Source organism: Prosopis cineraria, unplaced genomic scaffold, assembly GCF_029017545.1.
Source record: "Prosopis cineraria cultivar Desert tree isolate PC_DT_omini unplaced genomic scaffold, ASM2901754v1 PC10, whole genome shotgun sequence".
Lineage (NCBI taxonomy): Eukaryota > Viridiplantae > Streptophyta > Magnoliopsida > Fabales > Fabaceae > Prosopis > Prosopis cineraria.
The window spans coordinates 16,627,100-16,653,557 of NW_026555341.1; the positions used below are offsets into that span (position 1 = coordinate 16,627,100).

The 26,458-nt window shown below is 30.0% G+C and overlaps 1 protein-coding gene across 4 annotated transcripts; it reads right to left on the bottom strand.

Moving 5' to 3' along the window:
* Positions 1-5,555: 5,555 nt before the first annotated feature.
* LOC129321214 (protein NRT1/ PTR FAMILY 2.13-like) lies at positions 5,556-19,628 on the bottom strand. 4 transcript variants are annotated; one of them, XM_054966906.1, is made up of 5 exons: positions 19,494-19,628; positions 19,190-19,407; positions 12,252-12,324; positions 6,822-6,887; positions 5,556-6,349 (listed from the first exon to the last, which is right to left on the bottom strand). In XM_054966906.1, the coding sequence occupies exons 1-4, from the start codon at positions 19,573-19,575 to the stop codon at positions 6,826-6,828; spliced, it is 435 nt and encodes a 144-aa protein (XP_054822881.1). In that variant the 5' UTR covers positions 19,576-19,628; the 3' UTR covers positions 5,556-6,349; positions 6,822-6,825. The 4 variants fall into 4 exon arrangements, with proteins under 4 accessions (XP_054822881.1, XP_054822885.1, XP_054822883.1 ...); XM_054966910.1 differs by lacking the exon at positions 12,252-12,324; XM_054966908.1 differs by lacking the exon at positions 6,822-6,887.
* Between the last annotated feature and the right edge of the window lie 6,830 nt (positions 19,629-26,458).

Here is a 26,458-nt window from a genome sequence, read left to right on the forward strand (position 1 = left end):
ATTTTTGGGATCTCAGTTTTCAAAAATGAAATTTTATACTTTTTATAATTGTGATTAATTGGTAGTTCAAAGGTTTAAGGACTACTAACTACCATAGTTCATTTAAGTGTGTAATATTAGTAATGTCAGGTAGTGGACATTACACCAATTCTGTTCCTCAATATTAAAGATTCCCTCCTTTACTATTTTGACGTTAAAAACATTTAATTTCAGTTAGTTATTAGTGGATCCCATTATTTTATTAAATATTTTTATTAGATTAAGGGTTACTTTTGCCTTCCTCTTTTATTCGAAGAGTCAATGGGTACCATAGCAACTCCAATATTTTATAATAAAAAATATTAAAAAATGTAATATTAATAGTGAGAAAATGGCTGGGTGATAAGGTAGGAAATGTTTAAAATTAAAAGATAGAATTGATCTATAGTTGAGTTTAGGATCACGAATGACTTTTGAGTAAAGTTGAGGAGTACAAATAACCCTGAACTCTTTTATAAATATTATGTTTATTTAAATTAATTATTATAAGAGAGAATGTGATGTAAATTTGAAAAATTTTAATTTAAATAAAAGTAAAATTAAAATTTTATGACAAATTAATAACTTAATCATCTGTTATTAATTCTAATAAGGTAATTAGATGTATGCCTTATTAGTAGGGATCGAGGGGAGTGAGAAGTACCATTGATAAGTCATTATTCTTGAACCTGCAGGCATCTCGTTTTTATATGATTTCCTGCCGTGAAAAATTTCCCTATTGGTTAATTATGTAAACTTCATTCATTAATTAACTCAAAATTAGCATATATAATATTCATTTTACCATATGTTTGCAGTTCTAAATAAGTCTATCAATTTCAGTTCTTTTTCCCCCTTTTATTCTCCCTTTTAGGTATTGTTTGGTTGGAGGGGAGGGGAGGGAAAATTTTAAAGTTGAGTTTGACTTTTAATACTCCATCCTATTGTTTTTTAAAGCACATACTAGATGGAACATTTGTTTATTTAAAAAAGTCACATTATAGAGAGTTTATTATTATTTTTTCAATGTCACCCTTATTAAAAAAATTTAGAGAATGGGAGAATGTAATAATTTTCAATGAATATATATATATATATAATAAATAGAAGTAAAATTATAAATTATATTTTGTTTTAAATAAAATTAATATGGTTAAAGTTAAATCATGTTTCATTGGTTTCCATGAGGCGCTTTGGAGTACAAGGACCGTAGAAAGTGCTTCCTCTAGTCAAATTAAGATATGCACTCGGTGTGGTATCTATCATACGCTACCGTCTAAAAGAATTTTTTGATCCTATTAATGTAAGATATTCCTTCCATCTGATATTTTTGAAGAAATTTTTTTATCCTAAAATGTAAATGTAAAATACTTTGGGTATATTAAAGTTTTATTAAGTGCACTAATTTCAAATTTGCCCTTTCTCTTTCTCTATAATTAATTTCCCTCCATTCTCTTTTTAATATATTAAATGATTAGCATTTTTTAAAATTTGTATTTTTATTTTAAAAAGATAAAGTTGTTAAGTGTATTTAAGGAAGTTTATTAGTATGTGAGATTTTGTTTAAAAGTGTTTTATAATTTGGGATGGGGGGAGTATTTGATAAGGACAATAATTTTTTTTTCAATATTACCTTATTTAAACTCATTAATTATTAAAAAGAATGTAATGCAAATGTGAAAATTCTTCATTTAATAAATAGGGATAAAATTGAAACTATATTATATTTTCAAAAAATTTAATAACTTAGCTAACTCTCATTGGTTACTTGAGGTAGTTAAAAATGACACTAGTATAAAAATTAAGATATATATAACAATATTTATTCAACGGTTATAACTAAACATGTTATATATTGAGAGGCGGGAAAGAGAAAATTACATATTAAACTGTTATTTGTGATAATATTCAATGGTTTATTAATATAATTGTTGAGTATATAAGCAAATTACACTCAACCTCTTACTCAATAGTTAAAATTTAAAAATTATTGAGTATTGATTTAAATACTAAACAAATGTTAAATTAAACCGTTGAATATATATATGACTTGAGTCAATTAATTTTTATTTTTTTAATATCTTAATACTCAACATTTATTTGAATTTAAACATTGAATATATATATATATGTGTGTGTATATAGAAAAATAATATATATATATATATATTATATAATATTAGAATATATTTTAGCAAAATAATATACATATTATTCGAATATATATATTTGAGAAATTATTTTTTTATTAATTTTCTTTTAAATTACCTTACGATTATATGAAATAACCATTGAGTATTTGATATTAATACTCAACGGTTGTTTCACTTTAACTGTTGGGTATAATATATTCAATAAGTAAATTTTCTAACTGTTGAATATATTCATTTCTTTTGCTTCTTCTCCATTAGCAAGATTAAATGCATAGCTAGTACAGGGACGCGCGTGAGAGTGAGATGAGAGTAGAGCAAACCCATTTCTTCCGAGGCCTATATCTTGTCAACACTTATTTCCTCTTAGCATCAGCACAATTGCAAGCAAAGAGAGTTATAGTCATTTTTGGTCATTTTCTCTAAGTATCAGTCATAACTGCCACCTATTTCCTCTATTTTCCTCTTCTTCTGAGACTCATTTTTGGCCAAACTCTCTTCATCTTCCTCTTCCTTTTCCTCAAAAGCTCCTCTTCATTTTTCTCTTCCTCTTCCTCTTCCTATTTCTCTTCTTGAGAGCAGGTTAGATACATTTATTCTCGCTGTCAATATTGACTAGCCCTCAATCCTTTAGGTTCACCATCTGCCCCTGAAGTTGTCACTATCTCATCCTCTCTTCTATCAAGAGCAGCCTCACACTATTGCTTTGTGATTTTTATGGTAGTTCTCTATCTCATTTTCTATCTCATTATGTAGATGAAGTTGCTGAGGTTGATAACGTTGATTTTGAACTTAGAATTTAGATTAGCTGACTGGATTGGTTTGAGTTTGTGACAATTTGTTGGGTTGTATTGAGATTTAATTGTGATATTTTGTTGATTGATTTTATTATTTCATGCCCCTAGTAGTTTGTTTCTACAAAAGACAAGAGAGAAGATCAGAGTGTTTGGTTAGCCTTTAATTATTTAAATTCTATTCAATATGTGGTGGGACAACCTTGAATAAAATTTAGTAAACATGTTTTTCATTAAGATAAACTAATTTTTAAGATATTTAGTTTTGCACAAAATTTAGTAAACATGTTTTTAAGATAAAATAATTTTTTCCAATATGTGGTTGTCTTGTGATTATTAAATGTTCAGTTTAATATGCGCTAGGTTTTGATTATTTAGTTTATTAAGATAAATTAATTTTTTATTAACAATAAGATATATGTCTTGACTTAGTAGACATGTTCCTTGTCACTTTTACGCAATGCTTTTCAATTTTTTTTAAATATTGTATTTGTCTAGTTATTTGATTCCTTTTTCTGCCTATTGAGCTTGGAAATTGGACTTGTATCTTTATATATTATAGTTATTATGTTACATGGTTGCTTAACCTTTTAGTTGTTATAGTATTTTGTTCTAAAATTGACCTAAGATTGATCTATTTATGTTGATTTGAATTTTTTGTTATTTTAATATTGGATTTGTGAAAAGAGGGCATTAAGACTGGGAAGTGCTCAATTTCATGTCGTTATGCTGCTGAAATTTTTTTAAATTTTTATTTTGTGATTATTTAGAACAAGTGTGAGCTTTCTTTGAAGTAGTTTAATAATTAGTTTGATTAAATTAGTATAAATAGAGAATAAGGCTCAAGGAACATTGAATTTAAGTCGTTATGATACTAAAGTTTTTTAAATTTTTAAAATAATCAACTTGTACTCACTGAACGCTTTTCTATCTTTATTATCTTACTTGAATGAGGGCATTAATTATGGATAAGGAGTGGATGTCTACTAACTGTCTATCCAAAGAATATTGGGATAGGGTGACAGACTTTATTAAGTTTGCAGTGAATAATACAGAAAAACGCGAGCAAATTGTTTGCCCTTGTTTAAGCTGTGGTAATGTGAAGTCCGTTTCTCTTGAAATATGTGAACTTCACTTGTTTATGTATGGAATTGATCAAAGTTATAAATGTTGGGTGAAGCATAGAGAGATACCTAAAGATGTGAATAATAGTAGCTAGGCATATATAGAAACTTGTTCATCATCACCGGATTCTGACACAAGTGCATATGAGGCTGATTGATGTTTTGAAGAATTAGCCAATGAGATGGAAGGGGAACTCAAAAATTTTCCAAAGAAATTGAAGAAGTTGAAAATTGATGCAAAGACACCTTTGTATGAGGGTTGTACTGAGTTCACTTTATCGTCCACTGTGTTAAAATTATACAACTTGAAAGCTACAAGTGGGTAGAGTGATACTAGCGAGAAGCTTGCTCTCTCTAATCAGATTAATGCTACCAAAGAATAACAAGCTTCAAAGTCGGCTATATGATGTAAAGAAGGTGTTACACACAGTTGGCCTGAGTTATAAGAAGATACATGCTTGCCCTAATGATTGCATCTTGTTTAGGAATGAAGATGAAGAGCTAACCCATTTTCCTAAGTGTGAGGCATCATGTTATATAAAGAATGGGAAGAGTCCAAAGAAGGTGATGTGGTATTTTTCTATTATCTCAAGATTCAGGCGCTTGTATAGCATACGTCAAGAGGCAAAGAATCTAACTTAGCATGCATATGGGAGAATTAAAGATGACAAGATTTAGCATCCAGTTGATTCTCCTAAATGGACAAGGTTTGACTAGAAGTACCCTGAGTTCAGAAAAAAAGATAGGAATTTACATCTCACATTATCTACCAATGGGATGAACCCGCATGGAATGTAGAATAGTACCTATAGTATATGGCCTGTGATGATGGTCATTTATAACTTGTTGATAGGAAATTAGTCGCTTATCCTCAAAATTACACTAAAACTAACCCTAATGCAATATAAGGCCAACCCTAGGTCATCTCCCAAGGAATGGTTTTAAGTCTAATTGAAAGTTATCTAGTGAAATAAATCAACCAAAGTTTGTAGGAATTTAGTTACCTAGCTAATTATCTAAACTAATTACCTAATATGCAAGTAATTAAAATACTAGTGAAAGTGAGTGAAATGAACTTCCTTTTTCACAATAATGGAACCCTAGAGATTAGTTGAATTTGGATTCATTATCTTCTCATGATTAGGCTAAGTTTAGCTTCCCTTTCCTTTTGACTAAAGCTGTCATGACTTAAGAAAATTATCCAAAGCCAATTAACCTAATTAGCTAACCTCCCTAGGTCTTAGATTAAAATCCCTAGTTCAATTAACTAATTGGTGAAGACATTAGCCAAGTGATTCACTCAAAATCCTCTCTCAACAGCCATGGTCAAACATATAAATTGAGCAACCACAAGATTATGTCAAGCTACTCAACAACACAAGCATTAACACCATAAGATTATGCAATATTAACACAAGAAATTCACTAATTAAAAACACAAGATTATGTGCCAAACAAAGAGTGGCAAAATTCAGTCATGGTTGTCCAAAGAAGAAATTGAATGAAACAATCCTCTCTCTTTACATCAACATCAAATTCAAATTAGAATTTATAAGCTAAGATGATTAAACCCTAGATTAAGGAATCTAACCATCTAGTAAAAAGAGAAGAGGATAGGAAACAAAAGAACTTAGCCAATTTGAAGCTCAAGACTCATCCTCCATCTTTATCTCTCTAGGATTTCACAAAGAAACTTAGCCAATCTTCATCTTCAAGAACCTTAGTGATTGCTTGTGAAGGCCAAACTCCATAGCTCTTGAATGATGGAAATGAGCTTCAATCTTTGTGAAAATGGAAGGGATGGAATGAAAATAAAGAGAGGAGAAGAATGGTATGAGTTTTATGGAGGTTTGGTGACTGAAAATAGAGGTTAGGGTGCTGAAAAATGAAGAACAAAAGAGAGAAAATGAAGAACACTATGAACAAGAGAGAGAGAATGTGGAAGATGAATGAGATCAGTGTTGGATCTTATTTAGGGCTTAAAATGGCATGCTCCTTGGTGTTTCCCATCAGCTGAAGCTTAATTAAAAAAAAATAAAAAGAAATTAAAATGTAAATGGGAGCCTTGTCACACTTGCAAGGTAGCAACTTCCTATTGGTTTGTAGATGATTCCAATGTGTGCCTAACTTCTCATGTGTCATCCACATCATTTAGGCTGATTTAATCCCTCAAAATAATCATAATTCACGTACAAACCATCAGCCATTGATTTCAAGGAGTGTTGACCTCAATTGCCCAATTGATGCACAAGTCACATGCCACCTATGTCACATAAATCACATAATTCAATTAAAGAGCATATGATATAATAAAATCTAATTCATGTCCAAAATTAAATTCATAATTAGAAGGGAGAATTTATTAAATTAACCAAGTTTTAGGCTGCACAAAATTATATAAAATTTTCACATAAAGCTAAACCAAAAACTAGGACAAACTAAGACACTTAAGAAAGTGTTGACTTTTTATTTAATTACTCTCAAACTAAAATGAATTTTAAAAATATAATCTCACCACTCATCAACTGGACATAAAATGCACTTTTTCAATTTTTCTTGTACATTTTCTCAAAATTTTATTTTTTTGGACCAAAATACCCCTAGTGCACTGAACCTAGAAACTTAAGCAAAATTCCAAATCTAATGCAATGTGTGCACTTGAAGGTGATAAATTATTAATAAAAAGATCCTAATTGACAAATAAAAGTGGGTAACAAATGTGTTTTATCACTTGCCTCCTTAGCTTTGCATGAAGCGAAAGTATATTATGTTGTCCTTGCTAATCTTGGGGCCAAAGCAGCCTGAAAATGACATAGATGTTTATTTGGAATCACTTATTGAAGACTTAAAGCTAATATAGGGGACAGATGTGTAGGTATATGATGCCTACAGAGAAGAGATATTAAATTTGAGAGCCATGCTTTTTGGTACAATCAATGACTTTCTAGAGTATGGTAATTTGTCAGGATATAGCATTAAAGGACAACTTGAATGCCCTATTTATGAAGAAGGCACACATTCAGTAAGGTTGCAACATGGTATGAAGAACGTGTACCTTGGGTATCACGAATGGTCAGGTAACAAACATCAATATCGTCGTTAGAAAAAATCATTTGATAGGAAATCAGAAGAAAGAAGGGCACTAAAGTAGTTGATTGGTGAGGAATTGTTTGAGAAGGTAAAAGATGTTGATATTGAATTTGGTAAACAATTTGCGAAGCATGTTGGAACAAATGGGTGGAAGAAAATGTCTGTATTCCTTGAGTTGCTATATAGGAAGACCTTAAATGTTAGACATTTCCTTGATTTAGTACATATAGAGAAAATGTTTGTGATAATCTTATTGGAATATTGCTTAATATTCTAAGAAAGATCAAGGATGGCATTAATGCAAGGTTAAACATGATTGCAATAGGGATAATAGAAAAATTAACACTATAAGAGAAAGGAACTTGTACATTTCTTCATACTACGACTGATACATTATCTAGAAAAGAAAAGAAAAGTTTCTGTGAGTTTCTTGCTACAGTCAAGATTCCATATGGATACTCTTCAAATGTTAGGATTCTTGTTTCAATGAAAGATCTAAAGCTAAAGGGTTTAAAGACTCATGATTTGATGGAGAATTTTATTCTAGTGGCCATACATGGTATTTTACCTGATAATGTGGGAGTTATAATTGCAAAGTTATGCTACTTCAAGTGTCTTTATAGTAAAGTAATTAACACCAACAAGTTGCCAAGGTTGCAAAATTGAATTGTGCAAACATTATGCCAGATGGAGATGTTTTCCCCTCCTGCATTCTAATAGTACATTTAGTTAGAGAGGTACAATTATGTGGTCCTGCTAATTTGAGATGGATGTACCCATTTGAGTGTCACATGAAAGTATTGAAAGGTTATATTAAAAGTCAAAGTCGACTAAAAGATTACATTGTTGAACAATATATTAATGAAAAGGCTGTTTACTTTTGCAGTCAATACTTAAAGAATTCAAGGTTGTTGGTAAAGAATGTATAGAAAGGAGAACAAGAAGAAAAGTTGTCACTATCTCAAGTGACTAGTGAGAAAAGTACACCTTTTTGTGCTATACAACTCTCCAGAGGTTGATGAGTATGCTAAGATTCACCAAGCAAAGCTAGAGAGGTAGAATCCTTATTGATTAGATGGTTGGATCATCAAACTACACGATCAACAATTTATACGCTAGTTGAAAGAGCATACAGAAGGGAAGTATAATGCCGATCCTAATTTAGTTCCTGATAGATTGAGATGATTATCACTAGGGCCGAACAAGCATGTCCTTTCTTACATGAGCTATATTATCAATGGGTATAAGTTTTACATGAAAGAACACGATGATTAGAGCATGATGCAAAATAGTGGTGTATTTGCCATAGCTGATGGCATGCACATTTCCAATGCAAAAGATAAAAAAACCCACCTATGCTAGAATGCATTACTTTAAGGTAATTGAGCATATTTGAGAGTTGGATTATATGTCCTTTCAAATTTCGATCTTTGATTGCAAGTAGGTTGAAAATAATAATGGGTTAGATGTCAATGACTTTATGTTGATTAGGGTGAATCTAAAGAAGGAAGGGTATAAAGAAGATCATTTCATTTATCTATCTCAAGCCAAACAAGTTTTTTATGTCAATGATCTTGTCAATGATCTTGTTGATAAGGAATGGTCTATTGTTTTGTGGAGTCACATGGAAGTTGAAGAAATGAAAGTTGTAAAAAGTGATGAAAATGAGTAAAACAAAAAAAATGATGAAGTTGATGTTGATCCGTTTCATGGGACATCATTTGAAAATAATAATGGCTTAGACAATATTAAAGATAGTGCTTTTTACGTAAGACATGATCACAATGAGGGCGTTTAGATTTTTAAGAAGGGGAAATCAATTCAATTAAAGAAGAAAGCTGTTAAAGTTAAGAAAGAATTAGTTAAAAAGTAGTTAGGACAAGAAAAAGGAAAAGAACGAAATAAATAGGTAAATGACTATTTTTGACTTACTATTTTTTCATTTTGATATTTTTGATTTAATCTTATTAAGATGTTGCTCTTGTTTGAATTATTATTGTTTTATTTAATCTTGATTATTGATGTCTTCATAGGTAAATGACTACTGAGGGCGATCATCTAGATACTAGATCTAAATCTAGTACTCCTAGCAAGTAAAATGATGATAGCAAGTAAAATGTGACTAATAAGGAGGAAAAGCAACTAAAGAAGGGGTTGGTTGTGATGGAGCAGGTGACAAAAGCAAGAAATGAAGGCAAGAAGTTTACTATCAAGTGGAATAATAAAAATCAAGTAGTTGATAGTAATAATTTCATCAGTTATATTAGGGTGGTAGCGAAGTCTTTTGTGCCTATTAATTTAAAGTAATAGAGGAATGCAACTCCCGCAATGAGGGATGTGGTATGGAATATTATAACGGTAAGATATTATCACTTTGATTATTATTTTAAACTTGTTTATGATATATGTTCTTCTCACAAGTTGACTTGTTTATTTTGCAATTGGGATTTGAGATTGAGGAAAGGAGCAAGAAGTATGTCCTATAAAAGATCAAGGCAGCCCTTCAAGCTTTTAGAAGTTTTATCTCTCGTAAATTCTTGCAAAACCCCAATGTGGAGGGCATTGAATACACAGTTCCTCCCCTTATTAGGCTGATTGTAAATTTGAATGAATGGAAATATTTTGTTAACTCATGCCGTAGTCTAGAGTTTAAGGTATTATTTTTATTATTCTATCAAAATATTGTTGCTTTTGTTGGCATTTATTTCAACTATTTGTCATGTTTTGTGTTTTTAAAGGCATTAAGAACCAAAAACAAAGAGTTGGCGAAGAAGAATGAATACACTTTTAAGGTTGGGCATAAGGGGTATGCGGGTGTTGAAAAGGCCTTGATTGAAAAAGAGCAAGTGCCAGAGGGTTCTATATCTCATGGCAAGATTTGGACTGAGGCTCGAAAGAACAAACAAGGCAATATTGATAATCTAAAAACAAAAGCGATTGTTGATACAATAGTAAGTGTTAACGATATAATATTATTAATTATTTGTTTTTACTTATTTACCTTACTTTTATTGCTTCACAGGAGAGCTTGACTCAAGAGACATCAGTAGGCACTCTTATTGCTCATGGATATCTTTGAGAAGGTATTGGGGGAATATTGACCATCTTGGTTGTGTTTGGGGCGTCGGTTTTGATGTCACAAAGAAAGAATACTTTAAAAAGGGATACAAGCATTGTAAAAAGACTACTTCTTTTGCTGAGGTTTTAGAACTGAAGCAAGAGCTAGTAGAATAGAAGCAACAGATACAAGCATAGTCACAGCAGATACAATAGCAATCTAAACTTATTGACATGCTATTAAATCAGCATAAGTTAGGGCTTCTACTGAGTGGCGCTAGCTGAATGACAGTTGCACAGTCTCATCTCAGCTCCTACCTGAGGTAATAATATTGATTTTCCTAGCCTTATTCATGGTAATGTTATTCATATTATGTAATAAGTTTGTCTTGTTAGGGTGAGGCTGATGTTGATTGTTTGGGTGAGGATGGCAGTTCGGTTGCATTGGGACAATATACAATATTGTTGGCTAAATCATGCTTCAAAAGATTCTCCCTGAAGGGACAGTCAAGGTTTCTTTGAAGATGGCTGAAAAGCCTAATTATGATATATCTCACCTCACTAAAGATGCGAGGACAGTAGTAGATCCTTTATAGCTTTGTAGCATAGCCAATTCATTTTAAACATATTTTAATGTCGTCCCTAAAGGTATAACATCTAAATTCATAACTGAAATTTATTTGCAGTTGATCTCTAACTGTGTGTGTGTGTGAAAAACTAGCGTGTTGATAAGCTTGTGGCCAAGCAAGCACCAAAGGCTATGAAGGCACTAACGAATAATAAGTGGAAGAGGGGAAATGATAAGAACTCTGTTAACAAATTCAAGGAGTCCATCACATTTCCCAATAATGCACTGAAGGTTCTCCCTTAAACCCATGTGCCTAAAGCCTCTCAATCAACACCTCAGTGTCAATTAGTTACACCAGACAAGCACCAAAAGTTGCTTAAGACTTATACAAAGATGCAAGAAAGAGTAATGCTCCCTTTCCCTACAACAATGTATGGAGATCCAGAGTCTATCGATCAGGTCAACAATGAGGTTTTGAGTGACTTATTCAACCATGCACAGGCAACCACTACTTTGTATAACTTACATATGATGTACGTTTCTAAAACCTTACATTAGATATTTACCAATATTTATATTTTAGTCATTTATTGATCAATTTATGTTGACATTGTTTAAGAAACCTGTACATCACCATGCTTGCTGGAAGAGATGTAGCAGAAAGGGTTATTCTCATTAGTCCCCATTTGGTCTCTCCTTATGGCGATGAGACAATGAGTCCTAAGTAAGGATTAGAAATAGCTCAAAAGCTTTCTAAATACTTCGAGCAATATGGTGCTAATAAGAACAAAATATTCATGGCACCTTATTGTGAAGAGTAAATCATTTTATGATATTTTACTTTCTTCAAATTAAATTATGACACTTCCTAATTGTAATCATTATCATAGAGGGCATTAGATGATACTTGTGATCAATCCAACTATAGAAAGAGCATGGTATCTTGACCCTATTAGAGGTGGTGATCCTACCAACAGACTGCATATAATAGAGATGATTAATTAGTAAGTTAACTAACTGTTGTGCATATATATATATAATTTGTTCTTCTTATATACATATTTCTCATATCAACTTTTCTATTGTATCTTAGAGCCATTGTCATGTACTGCACTAAGGTCAATCAGCAATCTCGATAACTAATAATGGGTAACGGTTGTAACATCCCAATATAAATTTTAATAGTTAATTTGGGTTAATAGAAAATTTAAAAAAAAATAATTTAAAAAAAATAAAAAAAATAATAATAAAATAATATTATTAAATTATTATTATAATAATAAAAAAAAGGTGTGAAAACAAGAAAGAAAGGAAGAAGAAGAAGAAAACGAATTTGCTTCGTCCGCCGCCTCAACAGTAACAATAATAAAATAATAAAAAAAAAAAGAAGAAGAGAGAGAGAAATAATTTAAAAAAATGTGGGACCCACTGAATTTTTATAAAAACTCACCTTCCTTCATTTCCTCATTCATTCCTGCGCGCGAGCTGAGGCGGAGAGAATGCGAGTCACCGGTGCGAAATATCTAAATTTTTAAGGTAAGAGTTTTTAATAGGATATTTAGGGTGTGATTTTAAGCTTTTCAAGACTAAGTAAGTGTTCTAAAATTTTTCTTAGTCATCCTTCTTCTTTAGTTTCTGAGTTTGTAGTGGTAGAAAATTTAAGATCTGGAAGAGGGATGAATTTATGTTGAATAAATATGGTTTTTGAGGTTGTCAGTAGTATAATAAATGTTATAGAGTATAAATTTGTTAATGATCTTTGAATTTATGGCTTATGGATCAAATTCTAAACAAGATCTGAAAATATATGTTTGATTTATTGAGGTTTAGATGATTATTTGGGATGAGAAATGAATTATTATGGTTATAGGATTATGATTCTAAGCTAGAGACTTAATTTTTAATTTTTGGGTATTTTAGGTACGAATTTATAAAATAAAAAGAAAATTTTGATAATAGAAATTAGTTTAAAATTTGATTTTTAGATTATCAATGTTTATTGATAATTAAAAGAGGAGTTAAAAATTATACTTAATAGTATTAACTATAGATTTGTATTAAGATTGAGATTAGGAATTATGTTATATTTTTAATTCTATTATTAGAATTATTTTATTAGTTTCAAAATTGAAACTAATATTTATAAATAATATGTTATTTGTAGATTGTATTACTGGTGAAGATTGTGGTGAGAGAGAAATTTTAAGGAATAATTTATTGAAAAAGCCACAAGGTAACCATGCTTTTAATTTGTGATTAGTGTTACTTCATGTTAATTGGGTGATTATTGAGAAAATTATAAATTTTGTAATATTATATAATTGTGCAATATTATTATAAATTTATTTGATTATTGTGGGAGGTGTTGGGAGACTTGCTATTATTGTTGTATTTATGTGCCACGTGGTACGCCCCTATTGGAGCTCAATAGGTGGTTTGTAAGGGCTCGGGCTAATCTACCTTTGGCCGGGTAATTTAGTACCGAGTGAGGGCTACGGCTCGAGGTTAATGGAGGGATATAAGGATGGTTGTTTGTGTTTATTATAATATTTCTTATATTTGTTGGAATTATATTATTTTTAATTCTCACTTAGTAAGCACACACTTAACTGTTTGTATACACTATCATAAATTGGCTTTGGTTACTGGGACTTTTGAGTCTCATTATGTGGTTAACAATTTTCAGGAGAAGAGCCACGAGTGACACGTGGAGGAGTCCCAGAGGCTTAGTGGTATAGATCCACTGTCTCTTTTGGGTATTTAATTTATGATTTATAATGTGTTATATTGCCAATATTAGGGCTTTTTATTTATTGTCAATTATATGAATATATAAATGTAATCATGTCTTTCAAACTATTTCTATTTTTGGTACAATTTGGATGACTGTAATTTTAATATTTGGTTTATTTGGATTGGTTAAAATGGCATGATTATAAGGCCAAATAACTGGCTTGTGTTGAAAATTGACTAAATTGCTTATTTTACTTGTTGGGAGTATAAGGATGGACAAATGTGATTTAGTTTACTTGTTGGGAGTATAAGGATGGACAAATGTGATTTAGCCTAATGGCATGTGGGAGGTAAAAATTTATCTGAAATATTATAGGTAAAAATTGAAACTAATATTTATAAATAATATGTTATTTGTAGATTACTGGTGAAGATGTGGTGAGAGAGAAATTTTAAGGAATAATTTATTGAAAAAGCCACAAGGTAACCATGCTTTTAATTTGTGATTAGTGTTACTTCATGTTAATTGGGTGATTATTGAGAAAATTATAAATTTTGTAATATTATATAATTGTGCAATATTATTATAAATTTATTTGATTATTGTGGGAGGTGTTGGGGAGACTTGCTATTATTGTTGTATTTATGTGCCACGTGGTACGCCCCTATTGGAGCTCAATAGGTGGTTTGTAAGGGCTCGGGCTAATCTACCTTTGGCCGGGTAATTTAGTACCGAGTGAGGGCTACGGCTCGAGGTTAATGGAGGGATATAAGGATGGTTGTTTGTGTTTATTATAATATTTCTTATATTTGTTGGAATTATATTATTTTTAATTCTCACTTAGTAAGCACACACTTAACTGTTTGTATACACTATCATAAATTGGCTTTGGTTACTGGGACTTTTGAGTCTCATTATGTGGTTAACAATTTTCAGGAGAAGAGCCACGAGTGACACGTGGAGGAGTCCCAGAGGCTTAGTGGTATAGATCCACTGTCTCTTTTGGGTATTTAATTTATGATTTATAATGTGTTATATTGCCAATATTAGGGCTTTTTATTTATTGTCAATTATATGAATATATAAATGTAATCATGTCTTTCAAACTATTTCTATTTTTGGTACAATTTGGATGACTGTAATTTTAATATTTGGTTTATTTTGGATTGGTTAAAATGGCATGATTATAAGGCCAAATAATTGGCTTGTGTTGAAAATTGACTAAATTGCTTATTTTACTTGTTGGGAGTATAAGGATGGACAAATGTGATTTAGTTTACTTGTTGGGAGTATAAGGATGGACAAATGTGATTTAGCCTAATGGCATGTGGGAGGTAAAAATTTATCTGAAATATTATAGTGTGTGAGTTGAAGCCAATTATAAAATATTTTATATCGAAATTATTGATATAAAAATGTGTTGGGTGGCTGTAACCCAACTATGGTTGAGTTAAATTATTAAAAAAAAAAAGAATTTTTGTGTGTTACAACGGTCGCCTTGATAAAGCAACATCATGGACAATTACCAAGGTATATGTATTTATCATTTATTGTGTATTTATAACATAAATATAAGTCATATCATGTCATTAACTGATCAGATTTTTTAATCCAATGTGTGATCATAGTGCTTGGAACAACATGACAAAGCTAGGGATTATGGGTACACTATCATGAGATATATGAAGGACATAATTCAACACGCTCCTATCGAGACTCTTCCAGACAATATATATATATATATATATATATTGTTAACCTTCTCTTCATTATTTAATATTTTTAGTAATTAACATGACTTTAGTTTGTTGTTTTTGCAATTAGTACTATGAGGATACATATTGTGACACATTTACTGAGGCTCAAGTGAAAGAAGTCCTTGAAGAGCTAGCACGTGGCATTTTTCAAGTGTGGTTTAGCTATAACTACCAGCAACAGTGAAGGAATAAATGATGTTGGTATATATTTAAAGTTGACATACATATAGTTATACCTACTTGGTCAATTTTTTGAAATATGAATTTTTATTTTGGCCACTTATAGGTTTAATTTAAGCTAGTTCACATTGGACATAGCTTACGTAGTAATGCACCATGTAAATTTCATCATTTTATATATAGGATAATATTGTTGGTGTTGAAATTTTGTTATAGGTGTGCTGGATACTATATTTTTAAATGTTCAATGTAGGGGGTTATTAAAAATGTAAAACATGTACAGGAAAAAAGTAACTCAAAATATTCAACGATTATATCTAAAAATTGTTGAATATCTGACATTATATATTCAACGGCTAAATTTTTAACCATTGAATATATTAAGAATATGCAACGGTTTATGAAAAAACCGTTGCATATTCTCTTGTAGTTAAAGAAATCCCGTGGCTATATGTTCAACAGTTAAAATGTATAACCATTAAATATACTAAGAATATGCAACGGTTTAAATAAAAACCATTGCATATTCTCTTGCAGTTATTTAAAAAAAAAAAAGATCCCATGACCATATATTCAACGGTTTTGAATAAAAAAACCATTTAATAAAGGTTAAATATTCAACGGTTAAAAACCATTAAATAAAGGTTCAGAAAATATTTAGCATGATTACTCAACAGTTAATAACCGTTAAATATTATCTAAAATAACTGTTGAATATTGTTATTTTTTGTAGTAGTATGACTTATAATAAGGATCAATGGAGTAAGTTACATTTGACTACATACGCAACATAAAAAGGAGTTAAAATTAATGTTGACTAATTTACTCATTAAATTTGTCCAAATAAATTTCAATGCTTTACACTATTGCCTCTATTAAATTCATAAAATTTCCAATAGGTTGCACAATTTCCTTATATACGAGTCACTCATTGAATAATTTTAGCTCTCACTTCTTGAATGTAGTCAAGGGCTAATCAAGGAAAACTAATTAACGTATCAAACATGACTCAAATTAAAAGTGATATATATATATATATATATATATGAGTATTTTGAAGGGGGAAAACTTATAAAATTTGCTAACTTATTTTGATTGGATTAAGTAATATCTATGATACTCCCTCTATCTCAAATTATATAACACTTTTAGATAAAATCTCACATATCAATAAACCTCATTAAATACACTTAACAACCTTATCTTTTCAAAATAAAAATATAAACTTTCAAAAAGCACCCATAATTTAATATATTGAAAAAAGAAGAGATGGAAATAAATTATAGAGGGAAAGAAGGTAATATTAAAATTAATGTATTTAATGAAATCTTAATCTATCCAAAATGTCTTATATTTTGGGATAAAGGAACTTCTTCAAAATTAAAATGCCCTGTAATTTGGAATGGAGTGGGTTTTTTTTTTTTTTTATTGAATATCACTTCATTAAATACTGTGGACTAAATCATTTACACCAACTTTGAGACATCGGTTGGTGTTTTAAATGTTAGTGGATGTAAATGATTTCATACACCTGAATTAATACTGACACTAATTCTATTCATGTAAACGCCATAACTACCTAAGGGTATGCAAAAGTAATAAACAATGCGTGTAGTGCATGTGTGACTGTGTATCAACAAAATTAATGCTTATCCAACTGAGGAAGGATAAGCGCATAATGAATGACAGATGTACGGGAACCAATATATATATGTATATATATCATCAAAAGAAAACAAAAATTGTGCGGATGAGTGTTTCTCTTTGACTTTGAGTTGTGTGAAAGTGGATTGGATAGTGTTTGTGATTAAATGAGAAAAATCACGTCTATGAATTGTTTGAAATCTGAAATTAAAGTCTTTTTTCTAAAAAAATTAGAGTTAAGTCTGTGGGACTTTTTAGAGTGTAAAATATGATGTGAGTATATTATTTATGGACTATAAATATTGCTGCATGTGAATTTTATATCATATACTCCCTTAGTTGACAAATGTAAGTATTTTTAACCAAATCTCGCTTCCAATAAAAATAGTTACCTATTTTTAAACTAATCTTATTTTTCTATACTCAATCCTATTAAACACCTAATAATAAATATAAAGTCATTATCAATACGGGCATTTTTTTTTAAAAAGCAATGATTATATCTCGAAAAATTAAAAATGCCTTACATTTTTAAACATCTAACTCCTCAAAAAAATGCTTTACATTTTTGAATGGAGGGAGTATAAATTAGATTGATACATACTTATATATTTGAAACCTGTCTTTGGAGAAATTACAATGATCCCTGTTGATCGTGCTTTTATTTTTCATGTAGTCTATTACGTGAGTAAAATTATGATTACAAGTAGTGATTTCATCGTTAAAAAGGCTAGCGGAATAAAATACAAATTAAATGTTGAGAACTTTATTTTGAAACTAAAAAAGAGTTTATTCTGATATTAAAAAAAATAAATTCTGCACATGACATAAAAGTCCTGCTATGCTTTAAAGAGCATAAAAACTACTAAATGTTATGTCTCACACTTCAATGCCTATATAATAAAATTTTGATAAAATATGTTTCAGTTTGATAAAAAGAAAAAAGAAAAAATAGTTTCAGACATTAATTTAAATTTTAACTATATAATTGATAATGTTTTATTGAAAATTCTAATATGGTAGTTATTTTAAAAACAAAACTAAAAGGAAAAAATTATACTTTTCGTTGTTAAGTGTTATATTAAGTTTTAATTTCATTCATAAACTTTAATAACTTTATTTTTAATTACTTAAATTTGAAATTTAATTCTTCACTTCATTATGCAAGCATTTTCGGTTAAGTTAAAAGTGTCAAAAAAAGTTCACTATATTCTCAAAGTTAATAATTAATTTTTTTAAAAAAATGACCTTTTGCAAAATTAATGTTTTAAAGTGTCAGTTATTTCCAAACCACTCAGAAAGTTGTTATAACTCTGAAAAGAATTAATAATAAAAAGGTCACTTGCAATGACTTTAGCCTATACTCCCCCTCCCGTATATAAGTTCATCTTTCACAGTAAATTGATAGTTTTATAGGTCACTTTACATAAAGTGATAGGCTATTAATTATTCTTTTTTCAATTTTATTCTTCCATAATTTTTTTATCAGTAAGGTAAAAAATTATATATGCGAGATAATTTGTTTTTAAGGAAGATGCATAGAGGTAAAATTACCCAAGAGGTTTTGCATCCGCAAGTCAATGATAGTAAATAGATCCCCATTAATTTTTATAGAAGAGATCAATATTCCCCGTCTGTTTTTATAAAATTAATGAATGCTCATATAACATTGTTGACTTAATTAAATATATCATAAGCCCTTGGAGCAAAAAAAAAAAGAGAGAAGGGTTTTTAAATATTTTTACACCTCAACCCTAAATAAAAAATAGGATAAAGAAAAACTGAGAAATATGTAGGTTGAAACTAGACCAAAAAAAATTAAAAAAAGGAAACAAGGTGTTATCAGAAAACACAAGTATGGTGTGAAAAACTTGGAAAAACGCATAGAATGGTTCAAAAGATCAGTGAAGAGTCATCACTCACAACAGAAACGTGAGGGTCTGGTTTGAGAAACCTCTAATCATCAATCAAACGAATATAGACAGTGGTCCAAAAAAGTATCACACACACACAGACACACACACACACAGAGACAGAGAGCGACAGAGAGAGAGAGAGATGGAGAAGTCATACCACAAGAGAGAAGAAAGAAGCGAAAGCGATGGTGGCGAATCGACCAGCATAAGCATCAGAGACGAAAGCACCAATGAGAGGTCCAAAGTTAGAGAAACCAAACCATAAACTCACAATAATCGCAGCAGAAACGTGATCCATGTGAAGATCCCTTGTCAGATACACCAGAAAGTTCGCAAGCAGCCCAAACACTGCCAGCCTCTCAAACGTCTTATTCCCTGTAATTAATCAATCGTTCACATGCACACACAGATATATATATATATATATATAAAATCATTCACAGAAGAGAAAGAAAAGAGACCTAGAATATAAGCAATGGCTTTCCATCCACCACGCTGCTTCTTATCGGTTTCGCGTCGTTCTTCAGCTCCGGCCAAAAACATTTTCCCTCTTGATTCTCTTCCTGGCTAGTTCTCGTTCGCGCTCTGTGTGTGTGTGTGTGTGTGTGTGTGTGTGTGTGTAAAGATGTGATGTGTTAATTTTAGGATTGTGTGGGTGTGTTTTGTCGGTATAAAATTGGAGGTAGATGAGTAATGATGTGAGTAAAGCAAAAAAATAATGAAGTTGGGTTCAAAGAGTGTACCCGTAAAAGCAGAGAGAAGTTAATTTAAAAGCGTTAGGATTGAGTAAAGGAGAAGGGATCGAGTCACATACACGCCACTGAATAATGATTTAAATGGTCATAACCAAAATTAATGAAATGAATGAATGACTTGTTGGAGGGACTTATATGGCGGTTGATCTATTTTTTCCCCTCATGATCGCTTTAACCTTCATAGATTGATTGGTTGATTGACAAAAAGGAATTTTCAAAACAGAAGAAATGTACGTGTAGCATAATTTTTTAAATTTCTAACAATAGAAAAGATGTCTTAATAACTCTATCAAAAAAGATGTCTTGATAATTAAAGTGAGTTAAAGGCACAATCAACGAGGATTGGTCTAGTCTCATGAAATAAGCTAGTCCTTTACAACATGCCAAACCAATATTTGAATTCTTGTTGGAATAAATGCTAATATTTAGTATCCAACCGTTTCTCAAATAAAATTGTTTACAATAAAAGAATAGTTATGAACAATAAGAAAAAAGTAAGTTAAAAGGGATATACATATACTTAATTCTTAAATTCTGAGCTACTTATTAATGTTAAATTTTGAGTCACACACACATATTACTATTGATATCAATTAATAGTAAATTATGCATAAGTCTCTAACTTTTGGATTTAGTAAGTGACTTAAATATACTCACCCAATGAATGTTTCAATTATAATAATTGGATTTCATTAATACTTGAAAATTATCATAATATATTTTCCCGTGAAAATTCAAAATAACCCTCATGATTAGAATACTCCTCACACACATCATCCCTAAAAAAAAAAAACAGAGAGAGATTAGATGTTTTCTAAGTATCATATGACAAAATTTCTAATAGTCATTCAATTAAATCAAACAATTGTTATTGTGGCATGTAAGACAATAAGCATATTTGTGCCACTTATTGAATCTAAATGCATAAATTTTCTGTTATATATGTGGGTGCGCATGCAACTATGCACAAATAACTTCTTTTGACATTTAAAAATCCATAGTGAATACCTTGAACATTTTTAAATGCAATATGAAAGTAAGTCATTAACTTTGCCGATAAGGAGAATAAACTTTCACTTTTTCTCATATTTAAATGATATTTTTTAATTTGTATTACATTCTTTCTCATAATCAAAGAGTTTAAATATGAAATAATATTAAAAAAATGTAATTATGAGTATGATAAGAGGGAGTATGATTTTAAGTTTAACTCAAAACTCAAGTTAAGTAGTTCTTACCCTTTTCCCCATTTCTCTTGAAAATATTAAAAAAAAAATCAAACTTTAACAAGGTTATACAAAATAGGGATAATACAATTGTTGGTCCTTTTACTATTATTATTATTTTTGTTGTTGTTGTTGTTGCTGCTTCAAGTCGGGTAAGTTTCGTGTATTTAAAATGTTAGTCTCTATATTTTTAAATATGATCATAAGGATATGGCTAATGTATACATAAACATTGTTACTTTTTATGTCAACTTGTTAAAATTATGTTGAGTTGTATAAAAAAGACAAGCAAGACACTAAAACAAAATCTTTAATGCGCAATAGATGAAGCTTTCACTATGCTAGAAATGGACAAAAATGCCAGTTTAAAACCATCATTTATTAGGTTGTTATTTATTGTCCTCACCTTTATATGACAGGTAATTACCCATAATTTAATCAAGGAATAATTATGGTCAAATGTCCCCATCATATAAAAGTACACAAGGTATGGCATAAAACTAAAATACCAAGTGAATAAATGACAGGCATTCATAATAACCAATAAATGATGGGTATTCATAATATCCATCATTTATTCCCTTAAATATGATGGTTATTCAAATCAAGGATTCATGGATTCCCAACTTGAAATGACGGTGGCTAAGATTGGGAGGATGCGCAAATTAGTTAAGTCAATCCCTAAGTGTAGCTAGGGTGAAACATAGCCCATCTCCTTAGGAGCTAAGCCAAATTGATTGTGAGGATTCTGAAGTGCATACAAATTACCACAAGGTCTTTAAGTGTAGTGAATTTAAATTTAAAGTAAAACTAGAACTAGAAACTAATAACAAGACAAGGCAAGAAAAGTGTGTGTCTTCCCCTTTGAACGAACGTGGCTTCTAGGAATTAGATGGTGAAGAAATCATTATCCCAATTATTTAGTTGCTTTATTAATGCCTCTCATTGATCAATTACTAGCCTATGTTAATTAAACTTGACTTCCCTAATAAGTTATGTTCTACTTGTTCCAATAATTCATCAGTCCTAGTGTAGTTTCCCTAGTTAGCTCAATTATGCCAATGTGCATAATGTTATCCAACACCTTATTGAATAAGATGTTCTCTTAAAAAAAAAAAAACAACAATACCATTCATGTTGTTCCTTTAAGATATTTTATCAAACATCTTACATGCATAATGTCCAAACAATAAATCTAAACTCTAATATCCTCTAAACCTCATCCCAACATTTGATTTCAAGTCACAAAGACATAGAGAATTATCGTGGGTTTTTGATTCTCGGCCTCCGTCATTTTCATGGGTGCTCGTGTGGATGAATTATTGGCTTCCATCATTCTCCTGGGTCCTCCTCTCTCTGTTTCTCTCTATTATTAGCTTCTCTTCTTTTGAGATTGGTTCTTGCTTTCCCAATTATTAATCTTCAATTTGAATATGTGAGTTGTTGATTTTGACTAACATATCAATAAGTGGTTTTAATGTTGATTATTTGATCTCCATTGTTGTTCTTGTTAGCAGGTTTTTGAAATTGAGTTTTGGGTGCTTGTTGAGTGCTTGATAGTGATTGTTCTATAATTGAATGGTTATTTTAGATTTGTTATTCCTTGAGTTGTCAATTTTCATATTGCTAGTTTTTGAATCGATTGGAAATTGGTTTATATAGAAATAATTTTGAAGTTTTAAGTTGATATATATAATGTTTAATGTAGTTTATATGATTTTAATTAAAATTTAGTTTCTTATTGATGTTATTATTATTGTTGTTGGATCATATATAGTCTTGTTATAGATAATTTGATTTTTCTAAAGGGATAAAGCCCTAGTAATACTCATTTTAAGTCATTATACTACCATTTTTTTAAAATTATTTTTAGGTATAACTTTATGTGATTTTTGTTACTATTGCTGTTGTTGCTGTTCTTATTAGGTTAATCAAGAGAGGGCTTAAAGCTTAGGAAATTCACTTTTTCAAGCTGCTATCTTGCCAGATTTTTCTCAACGGTTAGCATTAAAAAATAGTTACTAGTTTTAAACAAGATGAAAGAGGGAATGTGCAAATATATGGTTAGTGACTCATTGACTGATTGATACTTTGTATCTAACTCTCCCAATATGTAAGAGTAGTGAAAGTCATTAATCACATTTCCCTCTTGATCTTTTTAGGAATTATGAATAAGAAATGAATATTTGATAATAGTCTATCCAAGAAATATTGGAATGAGGTGGTAGATTTCATCAAGTTTGCAGTTAAGCATACGGAGGACCTTGCTAAGATTGTTTTCACGTATTTAAAGTATGACCTTGTGAAATGGGTTAGTGTAGATACTCATAAAGAACACTTAGTGACTAATAGGAAGGATCAAAGTTAAGTGTTAGACAATGCATAGTGAGACAAGGGATGATATTAGTTGTAGCTAGGAGCATAGTGAAAGTTGTGCGTCATGTCCTGATGATTTTGACACATGTGCACTCAAGAAAGATTGTCTCAAACAAATTGCTAAAGTGATTGAAGAGGGCATCAAGGATTTTCTGAAAATGTTTGAGAAGTTGAAAAGTGATGTGAACACACTAGTGTGTGCTAGTTGTAGTGCATCAAAGTTGTTAGCAGTGTTAAAATTCTACAACATGAAGGCACAACATGGATGGAGTGATACAAGCTTTACCGAGTTGCTTGGGCATTTAAAAGTATAATTACTTTTTAAGGAGAATGGGCTTTCTTGCCAAACATATGACGCAAAACTAATACTACAATCAATTGGCATGAGTTATGAAAAGATATATGCATGCCTTAATGATTGCCTTTTATTTTGGAATGAATATGCCTTACTTTAGTTAGATAGCTATTAACTTGAATTTGTTGTTACTCTTTACATACAGTACTTTAAGGATGTCTACTATATTTGATATACACATCCATTTTTTTGACCAATTTTATGTCTTAGGCTACTTAGTTTTGAAATTTTAACTTGCAAATTAGGTAAAATTATAGATTTTTTTTTATGGTTTTGGGTTTGGGCATAGGAAGATGTAGGAAATTGAAGACATTTGGATAATAATTTTAATAATTCATTTATTTTTTATTGTTGGCTTGCTAGTATAAATATTTAATTACTTTGTATTTGCAGCAGCCCTCATTTAAAAAAAACACCATAAATACTGACGGTTATTAAAAATAACCATCAATTATATGTTTACTTGACAGTTATTTTTAAATAACCGTCAAGTAGTTATTTCTAAATAACCATAAATTATTGTACTATACTTGATCGTTATTTAAAAATAACCAATTATTTTGGCAAACTACCAATTGTTTGGTTTTTCACTATCAAGTAATGAAGCACCATATATTTACTTGATAGTTAAAAACCGTCAAATATTTAAGACATTACTTGATGATTATTTTATAATAACTATCAAGTAAAATTTTATACATTTTCCTTTATGGATTTTTTACTAGACTATATTTGACAGTTATTTAAAAATAACCATCAAGTAATGTTTAAATACTTGACGGTTATTTATAAATAACCGTCAATTATTTTGGCAAACTACCGAACAATATTTGACGGTTATTTTTAAGTAACCGTCAAGTATTTAAACATTACTTGATGGTTATTTTTAAATAACCGTCAAATATAGTCTAGTAAAAAAGTCATAAAAGAAAATGTATAAAATTTTACTTGACAATTATTATAAAATAACCATCAAGTAATGTCTTAAATATTTGATGGTTTTTAACAATCAAGTAAATATATGGTGCTTCATTACTTGATTGTGAAAAACCAAACAAGAGACTGAGAAAGAGCTTACAATTGATTTGAAGTCAAAGTGCCCCCAAGCTACTGTCACACAAAGTCAAAGATGCCAAGTGAAGTCAAAGATGCCATTTGGTTGTAGCTTTTGGTTTCTGTGGGGTTTTGGGTTTTTGTTGATTAAAATGGTATGGGAGAGCTGAGGTTTTGAGCTAATGTTCTGGATTTCTAAACAAGACGTTGCACGTGAAGAGATCTTTGCAACTCTGTTAAAAAACTGAAGGGATTAGGGATTTTAATTTCAAAGAGTACATAAGATAACTGTCCTATAAGTTAAACAAATAGAGGATGGTTCTCTTGTACAATCATCCTCCATGTATTTATATTTAAAAATTAATTTTTTTAATTTCTAAAAACAAATATAGGACTGGTGCACAAGGAACCATCCTATTTTATTAATAGATATGATGGTTTCTTGTACAACCATCCTATATATATATATGCTCTAACGCTCCTTGTGCCCGTTGCTCTGCCTCCTCATATAAAATAGTTATGTATACAACCATCTTATATGAAGCGTCTTATATTAACAATTTTGTATTAGTGATCTTTCTTCAACATTTGAAGATAGTGAGTTTTGTCCCTATGGTTAAAAAAGTTAAGTTTGACCATCAATTTATCAATAAAAATTATAGAAAGGGATAGGAAATATTACATTCAAGAACCTATAGGAAAGTTAATATTAATTAAGTCTTTTAAATTACACATAAATTCTAAGAGATTAATATTATTTCTTAATCATATAAAATATCAAAATACCATTTTGACCAAGTACTAGGTGATTATCGAATTATCATTGCTAGCAATAACCTAGGTAAAAATTATTAAATGTTAAAGTGTTAATTTTTAATAAGATATTATTAAAAAAATATATCATTTTTAATTATAATTATTAATGTTATTGCCAACAATGATGATCCAATAATCGTTTAACCTATCAAAGTGGTTGGTCAAAATGATATTTTGGCCTTTTCCATGGTAAAAAAAAATAACATTTGTCTCTTAGTATTTATTGATAATTTTGAACTTAATTTTATTCTTTATTTGCAGTTTTTTGGGTAAGTCATTTTTTTATAATTTTTTAAATTAACTAATGGTTAAAATTAATATTTATAATAATAGGGCCGTGCAACACTGTACCTTTTTTAATTGTTAAAGAGGAACATTATACCACAAAAGAATTTAGGGTATTAGATGTTTCTACATGAATAGTTGAAGGGCGAACATGCCCTTTAACCCTTCAGTTAATTCATGGTTACAATATGATGTTAAATAATTATAAAAAAATCATTCCAATTTTAGTTATATAAAAAAGTTAACCAAACAAGTTTTTTTTTATCTTCTGTTCTCAAAGCACATTCTAAGAGAAATTATCAAACAAGTTTTTACATTTTCTAATTACTAGATATAATTTTTTAGAGCAATTATTCAAATAGATTTTTCAATCGTTTGTTTTGTTTTACAAAATACTTATTCTTTAAACAATAAGGCTAATAAATATTGGAAAAAATATATAATATTATTATTCATTCATAAGGGAGTGTGTGTATTGCTGATCCATTCATAAGTCCAACACAAGCAATCTAGATGCCGGCCAAAAAAAAAAGCACAAGCAATCTAAATATAAAAATATC